At 40.1% G+C, this 10,397-nt stretch overlaps 1 protein-coding gene across 1 annotated transcript in view; it reads left to right on the top strand.

Moving 5' to 3' along the window:
• Positions 1–491: 491 nt before the first annotated feature.
• The window catches only part of LOC104499229 (amyloid beta A4 precursor protein-binding family B member 1-interacting protein-like), a gene marked incomplete at its 3' end in the record, with an annotated part of 27,370 nt that continues 17,464 nt past the window's right edge, over positions 492–10,397 (top strand). The window contains exons 1-3 of the mRNA XM_010142709.1: positions 492–563; positions 3,695–3,782; positions 5,540–5,823. Coding sequence (XP_010141011.1) covers positions 492–563; positions 3,695–3,782; positions 5,540–5,823 — 444 coding nt within the window. The remainder of the gene's footprint in view (positions 564–3,694; positions 3,783–5,539; positions 5,824–10,397) is intronic.

Here is a 10,397-nt window from a genome sequence, read left to right as displayed (position 1 = left end):
TGAGATAAAAAGTTGGTCATGTACCTAACCATAACCAGGTCCTGCACTAGATAACACCTAATAAACTCTTTTTGAATTAGTTGTCTAATCCAAAGAAAGAAAGCTTTCAATATGAAGCATTCAGGAACTGCTCAACCTTCGTTTCCGTCCCCACCTCTCACTAGCTACGTTTCTTTGATGTTTAAGATACAACCATGTTTTATTAGGTTTATTAGCTTCCCATGAAATGTAAGTAATAGCAGGAGGTTGTTGGAACTCCTAAGGAGTGCAGAGCCCAAGTGTGTGTTTAAAGGATGTACAGGATTGAGGTTCTGATCTGTTAGTAGTTGTTTCTAAACTATGGATGGAAGTTTTTGCAAGTCCTGAACAGTTGTTTTAAAGGTACTTGGAACACAGTATAAAATAACATTGCATATTCTCTAGTTTTGACCATTGCTGGCTTTGAAATGAACTTGTGATGATTCCTTGTCTGTGGATGTTTTTTGTTTTAGATGGAGCAAACATGTGATGATATAGATGAAATGTTCAGCAATTTACTTGGGGAGATGGACATGCTGACCCAGGTAAATAATTCTTTTTTGTCATCAAGATTAGAAAAGTAGCTATTATGTGTTAGAGAAAAGAGTCAGCTTTTCTACATTTTTCATGTACCTTCACTTTGAATAAATAGATACATTATTCTGAAAAACCTTCAACTAAATTTCTCTGCTTGACATTTAAAACGAGTGGCCTGAAGAATAAGATAATATCAGTGCAGCCTGGACTGTTAAAGAGAGCGAACTACTTATGAAAGATGCTTTCTGCAAAAAACCGAATAAGCCATTTAAATTCCTCTGGGCTCTGTCCCAAGAAATTGAAAGATTGTGTCAAAACAGGAAGAGTTTGAGTCAGAATTTTCAGGTATGAGTGCTTTTCATACATAGGTAAATGGGATGAAATCTTTGTGTCAAGTGTAAACCTCGGAAGTGAAAGCAACATTTTGAATATATGGATAAGAGTAATCTTTAGATATGGCAAAATACTAAGTTACAGCTAGGGTGGCTGTCAAGACTTTACAGAGACATTATTGCCAGTGCAGAATATGCTCTTGAGAGGAAACTGTAAAACACAGTTAGCCTCTTTCTAAACATGTCATGAAATATTTCCTCCAAAACCTGATGAAGGAAGAGATTTTATTTCTTAAAAAAAAAAAAAAACCGCAAAGTCAACACATTTGTTGTATTTTAATAAGTGCATGCATGAAAACGCTCAAATTATAATCTTAAATTATGTGTGAGTTTGGTTGCTTACAGCCTCTGTTCTGAGGGGTCTTTCCTCTTGCTGAAACCCAGTGTGTGCCAAATTAAATACCAGTAATTCTGAGCCACAGAATAAGAATTGTTCTTAAACTGTGTGAAAGCCTAGATTTCACGCTACGTTCTCAACTGTTGAATCCCAAGACTTTGCCCCTTGGTAGCCTTTCTTCTTTTTAAGGGCTTTTTATAACCATGCATATTTAGACATATATATAGAAAGAGGTGAGGAGGGGTTAGGGTAATTTAATTTCATTATTATGCCTCGAAAATTAACAAATCACTGCTTGTGATAAATTTTACCTCCTCAGATTGGACACAGCACTGTCACAAGTGCAGGTGATGGGAAGAGAGTGAGAGAGTGAGCCTGTTCTCTCTCCACTCATCGTGCAGTGGGTGGGATGGGACATGTGTTCCTAAAATTGAGACTGACGATGACTCCTCTTTAAAGTGCTGACATCACCTCTTACCTCAGCATTGTATAGGGCAAGGAAATAGGCATATCTGAAAGCCTGAAGACTTTCAGTTAACAGACCTACATCTGTTAATTCCTTTAGACTCTTTATTTCCAAAATGAGACCGTAGATAGTTTTCTCACCCTTTTCACTAACCTGTCTGTTCCTAAAGTAAGTGAAAATGACAGAAGCACACAGAGATGCCTTCACATTGAAAAACAACACTGAAAAACAAATACAAATCACAATTGGGCTTTTCTGCTATTTCTGTGTACTTAATTTTAAACTTTTTCGTAGCATTTCAATTGCTTTCAGTTTCCCTTTGCATGTACTTTAATTTTCTTCTGCACTTTTATGTCCATTATGAGATGTTATGACTTCTTGTTAGATTAGTAATGAAGTTATTTCCTTTATGTTCTTACAGTCTGTTTCATCAATACCTTTTGTGCCCTCCCTTTTTTTTTTCCCTAGGGCACTGTAAAACTACCTTATGTGTTTAATTTCTACCTCTTCTTCTATTAATACCATGTCTATTTTTATGAGTGAGTATGAATTCAGAAACAGTGTTTAAAGTTATCACTGCTTTGGTTTCCAGCTCTGTATAGAAGAAGAAACCAACATGTCCTGAGAGGGAAATACATGAAGAGAGCTGCCAAGAAAAATATTTGCGTTAATTTTCATGGGAAAAGCCTGTCATTTTCAGGCAACTCTAAGAAATGTAAATGCCCCGGTACAAATTGAGTATGAGCACCAGTAGACAAACATCTCACAAGGATGTATGAACAAGGGTATAGCTTGTAGGGTATCTAAAGTAATCCTTCCATTCTGCGCAGCATTGGTAAGACCTCAACAGGGAAACTGTGTCCAGTGTTAGCACAGCCTTTTAAGGAGAAGGAGAGTCAACTGGAGAAAATCCAGAGGAAAGCAATTGGAATGATGAGAAAGAAAAGAAACATGACCTATAAGAAAAGATTGCATGAGGTTATTTAGTCTAGAGAAGAGGACACTGATAACAATCTTAATATACATCAAAGGCAGCCTCAGAGCAGAAATACTTGGTTCCTCATGTCCACAGAGAGTAGGACAACAGGGAGTGGTCTTCAGCTGCAGCAAAGGAAATTCAGTGTGTTTAGTGATAGTGATCTCAATAGTGAAGCAGCGGAACAGATTGCCAGAGGTGATGATGGAATTTATCTAATAGGAAGCGTTTAGAGTCAGGTTAGGTATACTTTCTTCAGGTATGACCCAGGTATAACTGACCTGTCTTAGGACAGGTGCATGGTCCAGACAGAACCTTGACATTTCTTCCAGTCTTGCCTACCATGTTTACGTATTAGAGCTTTCACCTTCCTCACTGTGGAAGGGAGAACTTACCTCTTTTTATCTCCACTGTCTGCACTTTTCCTAACTTGGGGCACTGATTTCCTGTCTGCTTCCTAAACAAGCCACAAACTAGGAATTCTCCGTTTAACTCTGCAGATTCACAGTTTACATTGCAAATAGTAGCATGCTTTGTTGTTTGTTGTGTTTGGGTTTTATTTTGCAAACAGCAAGAGAGAGCAACAGCTAGGTTACTTTTATACCAGTAAACAAAGCACTCTGGAGCAAATGGCACTGCATAGCTCAGATGTGCACACAGCTGAACTCTTCCAACACCCTCCTCCCACTCACCTTCAAAACCTGGGTGTTGCCTGAGAAGAGTTGTAGTTGGCCTGTGTCAGCATTGTATTGAGAAGTATTCAAACAAACCCTTGGTGTGATTGTGAGGCAGTGCTGCTTCTAGTAGTTTACCAGTCTGGGCTTAATCCCAAAAACTAGGGAGTGTCATTCTGTTCCTTTGAGAAGAATCAATGCCATTAGACAAATGCAGATAGTTAATTTACAAATGTTAATGTCTATAAGAGTAATTATGTCATCAGATACCTGTTTCTTTTTCTACATTAACAGAGTTTAGGAGTGGAGACTGTACGACCTCCATCCCCCAAAGTGTCCAACAACGAATTTAACTTTGCAGTTGGTTTTAAAGATTTAAATGGTAAGTAGCTGAATGGACTCTTTCGTGCTTTTTATGCTTCTTTAAAATACCTCACAGGAGCAAATGAGAAGAAGAACTTCAAACATCCCTGATTAAAAAAAAAAAAAACCACCAAAACCCAACCCAAAACATAAAAACTGTTCTGCTGGAGGGAGAGGTATATTTGTGTGTCTCAATTTAGGAACCTTAAAAGGGGCCAGTTTTTTTAAAGGGACACTGCTCAGTCTTCTGAGTACTTTTTAAAATGTCTGAGTGTAGTTAAAAACAAAAATTACAAGTTACCCAAATAACTTTTTAAATTGAAACCTTTTTTATGTAGAGATTTAACTTAATAGAAGATGAAATTCCTTAGTGTGAGGTCAGAGCTACATAAACATTTTTGTTGAGTGGGAGTATTGGCTTCAACTGCTTGTGCTTTGTGTATTCTCATTCTGGTTCACACTGCCAATTTCGCGTGTACAGCTGCTTGTTGAGGCTGTGTGAGGAAACAAATGAGGGAATTCATTTGAATTTCAAAAAAGCACCCTCCCTTTGGGTTTTTTTTTGCAGGTTGTTTTTTTTTTTACTGGGGGGTGGTTTTTTGCATTTGCCTGAGTTGGTTTTAAGCTATGTTTTTTGTCCCAAAGTCTGTTCACTATAAAGCTACCTGATGCCTCTACCTGAAAAGTGGGTAGAAGTATGTAAATAGAGAGGATCATAAGCCACCTTGTCTTTTCAGTGGGAAAGCTTATGAAAATACGCTGTTAGCATAACAGGTAAAGCAGAGTAAACTGAGATAGTCTACTGTCACGTTCATGCTTAGTTTGATGAACGCTCTGTTCTTTGTTGGACTATATTAGCATTTTTGAGTATCTAGTTCAGCGCTCTCCATCCCTTTTCCAAAATGCCACTTAAAGCTTTCCCAATTTGTGATTTAATTTTTTTTTTCAAAATTCAAAGAAATTTAAACCACTGAGTATGGTGCTTCTTAAAGAACCCTTCTCTTCTAGAAAGCTGAATTGTTCTACAATTAGGTTCTACAATTAGAATTACAAATAGGTTCTCTTGTACCACAACTAGTTCAAACAACAGAAGATGTAATTGCATATAAAGTTCCAGACTAGGATTTTCCAGTATAGGACAGAGTAGAAGACAGAAAGCAAAAGTTACAATATTTCTATCTAGTTGATAAGATGCTTTTTGTTCTTCGCTTAATGGGTCCTCCAAATCCTGCCTGTTGCATGTGGTACGTCACAGATGTTGATGACACAGTTACTGACAATACCATGCTATTTCCTGTGTCTCAGACCTCTCTGATTCTGCTTCATGTTAATTTTAGAGTTGTAGACTAGTAGTAACACATTAAGAGATTATTGTTGTAGGCCTCATTTACATGGTTTCTTGGGTGCTATACCAAAACTTGTTAAGCATTTATGTATGTACTTAAGAGAAGTAAATAGCCTAATGGAAGTTAATGGAATTTCTTGCATCCATATCACTAACCATGTGCCCAGAAACTGTATCACTGAAAGTGAAGCTTCCTGTCCTGTTTAATTTGTATTCATAGAGTTCCTTGTGCACTGAACTTCAGTATGGCCAGGTTAACGGCTATTTCTAAAACACATTTGTTTATTGAACCCATTTAAAATGTTGTTTACTTTCCCATAACCCTTATATCTTACAGTAACCATGCTTTCTGCAGTTTAATCTCCACTAAACTGTAAGCAGAGTGTTTTGCATTGCACTAACTCTTACACATTTTGTGGTTTTCTTTACAGAATCCCTAAGTGCCCTGGAGGACAAAGACCTGGATGCTTTGATGGCTGATCTTGTAGCAGACATAAATGATGTTGAACAGAGAACGTTACAAGCCCAGAAAACTTCTGGCAACCCCCAAAGTACAGTCACTCAGCCTTCAAAAGGCTTGGATGGTGACATTTATTGTAAAGCAAGTCCCTATGTTACCATTACTGGGCAGTTTGGGGATGACTTGCCTCCTCCACCTCCAGACCCTAATTTAGACCTTCCACCACCACCACCTCCTCCTGAGCCACTCACCCAGGTAAGTGTGGGTGGAACTTTGTTCTAAGTGCTCAGTAGTTCTCATAATTTTGGTAGTAGTATTTGTCATTGGAAAAAAAGTGGATACCTTTCTGCCTGTTCCTTGGCCTATTGCCTGTTCCTTTGCCTTTCTAATAATTTTGATAGCCCAAGACAGGCATAAACTAAAGGAAATGTTTACTGTAATGGAAAAATGGTCACTGAATTTTTTTAAATAAGCATTGATCAGTTAATACATATCATAGAAAACTTGCTTTGGCATCAGTGCAAACTGCAGTGGAAGACCCCACCATTTTGTGAAGATGTCAGAGTGTTTGTTCATTGCAGTCTGTGTTACCAGTCCTAATGAGACAATTCTGTGGATGTTTCGCAGATCCATCCCTGGCCTAACTGATTTCTTGGAACATTTCAGGCTTATCACAACCTTCTCCGTGTTTGTGTTTCTTGCAGAGCTGTTTTAACAACTGAAATAAAATTTGGTATTTCTAGTAGACACCTTAGAAATTAATTTCTTTGACATGAGGTTGTGGAGAGGGAGATGGTGTAAGAATTGTGCCCTGTCACATCCCTGTGGGGAGAGTACCTGCATTAGAAGACTGGTGCAGCCCAATAAACATGAATCTGAAATCATGAAAGATCTAAAAGTATCTCTTCTAGTATTCATATGCATTGTAACTATGGCCGAGAGATGTTTACATTTAGGGAATGGAAAGATTCTAGGTAACATGAAGAGTGCTCTGTCAGCCCATATAAAACTGCACTGATCAGTTTCCCTTAAAACCATAGACAATTCATAGCAGTTTAAAAGTCCGCACAAACTCAGTATGAATCACCTCAACATCACTGCTGCCTCTGTGTTTAACATCACAGAGCAGACATATTTAGCAAAAGGAACAGAAAAATTGGTAGGAAGAGGATTTCTGATTATACAAAAAGTGATTGCCTGGATAAAGCTTCGTTTGGTGCATAGGGCCTTTCAGTGCTGTTTGGAGAGTCAAAATTGTGAACATGCGGAAGGAATTTTGCCATTTTTCTGTATCAAAGATAATAGTTAACTTCCTGTCTTAAAAGAATATTAACATTTGCAAAACCAGCAGCTAGACAGCTCCGCAAGCTGAAGATTTTAACTAGTATGATTGATACAGAAGAGATGCTATCGATATAAGTTCTATCCATTGTCCTATGAACATGTCCCCATCCTGATTTAGACTCATGACCTTTGAGGAAGTACCAAGCATCTAAACAGTCTGGTTTGAAAGCTGAGGAAGTGTGGTCTGGAAGGGTGGCCGGTTAGGTGGGCTGAGATTGGCCAAACTGCCAGACTCAAGGGGATGTAATCAATGGTTTGTTGGCTGGTAACAAGAATGATCAACACTGGGGCTGGTATTCTTTAACATTTTCATCTGTGACCAGAGTTATGGCATAAAAAATCAGCTGCAGATATGCTGAAGAGGCTTTTAATTAAGGGCACTGACTGACAAGGTGAATGGCAGAACTTCAGTGCAGGGGGACTTTGAGAATCATGACTGGGCAAAACCCTTGGAAATTCAGCAAAACCCTTGGAAACTCAGAAAAATACAAGATCCTGCATCTGGGGTGGAATAACGCCATGCATTTGTGTGGTTTGGAAGGCGACAGGCTGAGCAACAGCCCTGCTGAAAAGGAGATGGCACCTTGGTGGGTGTTGAGTAAGAGCTGTAAATGCAGAGTCGTCTCAGTGTGGGAAACTGGCCTGTGTTGGGAGGAGCATAGCCAGCACACTGAAGGAGCCATTATTCCTTTCTCTTGGCATTGGTGAGGCCACACCTGGAATACTGCACCCTGTTCTGCATGTGGACGTACTTCAGAGTGCCCAGTAGAGAGCTACTGGGATGGCCAGGGATGTGGAGGGGTCAGGGGCCAGCAAGGACAGGCTGACTGAGCTGGGCTTGTTCAGTGTGATAGAAGAGACTGGGGAGTGGTCTAATGACAGCCTAAAAATACCTGAAGGGTAGCTACAAAGCTAGTGGAGCCAAATTCTTCTGTGGTAATGTTAGATCATATAACAAGGGGCAACAGCCACATTTTGTAGTTTTTGGACAGGACATTAGGAAAACCTTTTTGCATTTCAAACAGTGGTGTAGCACGGGAACAGGTGACCCAGATAGATGACAGATTTTTTCCAAACTTTGACAGGCAAAATCATGGCTGACCTGATCTAGGGTTGGTGACAGTCCTGCTTTGGGCAGGGAGCCAGATTACAGACCTCCAGACCTCTCTTCCAACCAGCATTTTTATGATGCTGTGATCTAAAGCTCACTGAAATAGCAGTGCTGCACAGTTCTTTCCGTTGAGTCTTATTCTAAGCTAATTCTCTTTTAGCTGGCATCCTGCATTATCCAAGAGTCAAACAAGATTTCAGAGTAAAATGAGAGTATACTTGCTAATCTCAACTGGAATTGTAGATGCAAAAATGTGGCTGTAAGTGTTGCAGTTTGAAAAGGGGGGCCGTTTCCCACCGAAAGGAACGCGACGAAAATAGTGTGTCAGCTGGCAAAAGCCAGCCAAAGCTCACACAGAAAACTTTTGATGCTCGTTAACGGCTTCAGTCGGGCTAAGGAAATCATAACACACAGACTACATGTGTGAGAGATAAAAGCAGGGAAGTTTAATGGTGCAGACGCCCTGGAAGTTAAACCGGCCTGGAAGAGGGAGAGAAAGAGATAAAAGGGAGAATAGATAAAAGTGTACAGTTACATATAATATCTCCCGATCGGAACGATCCTCCGCTTACACACTCCACCCCACGATGGCTCACCACACCGGGGTGGGGGGAGGAAAAAGTCCGTTCACTGGTCCATTCACCTGACGAAAATGCTCTTGATAAGGAACTTTCTCCTGAAGCAAACCTTTCATGCAATTAAAACATAGTCCTTTTCTCCTCTGGAGTGGCTGTAGGGAACTTCATTTCTTTGCCAAGGAATGCTTCTTCCAGATTCTCCCCGACACACACACATCTGCGCCGCGGGCCAGCCAGGTCGCGTCTTAAGGGAATATCTTCAAATTCCGCTGCGCGTAGGGGCCTGCTGCATCCGCTGCAGGGATAAGGGGTACCGCTGGGTCCATCCATCAGGGCAAGACAGTTCATTAGACCACCCCTGCCAGGAATCGGCAGAAAACGGAGAGGGTTCTACCCATTCTGCAGAAGGAGTCTTTTACTGCTTCAGGGAAATAGCAGGTCTTGGACGTGCCTTCCTCTCCTTGATGAAGGTCTCCAGTCTGAGGGCGTAAGATTCAAGAGTCCTGCGCGGCATATCTGAGAGAGCCGCAGCACGGACAAGATAGAGAGGACAGTAGATAGAGCAGAGGGGGAAACAAGATGGAGTCGAATCTTCTAACACACCCCCTTTTATGAGCTCATTCCGGAGAGGCATGTCCTCCTTCCCGGAAACTTGGGAAAACCACAGCTCTCTGGGAAGAAGAAAGCCAAACGACAGAAGAGCATCCGGTTCCACCATGTTGAACCTGGGACAGTAAGTCACTTCTGTCTCCTTCAGTTGAAGCGTTCCTCTGAGACTGTATATTGAGTTAAATCTCTGACAGTGTTTTTTGGTCTTTTACCAGATACAGGGAGAGGGCAGAGAAGGATGGGAATACGAGGTAGAGGCATTTCTAAGGAATCTGTCTGCAGTAGGTTGATTTCCTCATTAAGGCACTGATGCTGCTTTCTCCTGCAGTCCTTGCCTTAATTTTTGATACAGGTTGTATTCAAATACTGATAGCATACCCATTGTGTGGCTTACTGTCCACAGTATTGTCTATAGAGCTATTACACAAGTTGCAGTGTGACTGATGAAAGTAATAAGCATTTAAAATTTTTAAGGCAAGAACTGATTTCAAATGAGTATTTACTGTCTTGGTTAGTATTTGCTTTGACATGGATTTCTGCTCAGTAGAGTGAAAGGCAGTTGTAAATGAAATGCATTTTGTTTCATCAAAATTCACGTTCCGGTTATCCAGGATTCTTGATAAGACATTCTTGAGCCAAACAAGGGTGACATTTTGTCTAACGCTTCTGGTTGTCTGTAATCAAGTAAGAATAGTGTTAGTTATTCCCAGTGCACCTGTGATACTAAGACTCTGTTCTCTAACCTTTAAATCAAAATTAAGAAGCATGGCCTTTCTTTCAGGGAAGCATAGAGCTGTCTCATAAGTTTCTATCAACTCTGATGTTTCTTTTTAAAACTTTCCTTAAGCTAGATAAGGCTTCTACATTGTCTGTGACATTAACTGGATGACTTCTATGCAATTCTGTTTGAAGATCCAGAGAACATGGTAATGATACCATAGTGGGGAAAAAAAAATCTTTTAGCTTGTCAAATAGTTATTTAACAGTGCTAAAATGTTGCATCTGATAGCTTATGTGCTTTGCATAATTTCCTTTTTCTACATTAAGACACATAAAGGTTGTGAAAACATGAAGGCTCTTAGGTGAGAGTTCTGTTGCACAGATTTGTTTGTACAATTTGTTTGTGTGAACTATGTTCAACATAGGTTACATGCTGGTGAAGCCTGAGTTATACCTGCCTAAAATAT

The sequence above is a fragment of the Buceros rhinoceros genome, unplaced genomic scaffold, assembly GCF_000710305.1.
Source record: "Buceros rhinoceros silvestris isolate BGI_N320 unplaced genomic scaffold, ASM71030v1 scaffold6649, whole genome shotgun sequence".
NCBI lineage: Eukaryota > Metazoa > Chordata > Aves > Bucerotiformes > Bucerotidae > Buceros > Buceros rhinoceros.
The sequence above is the reverse complement of the archived record's forward strand: the minus strand, read 5'-3'. Positions and strand labels throughout refer to the sequence as shown.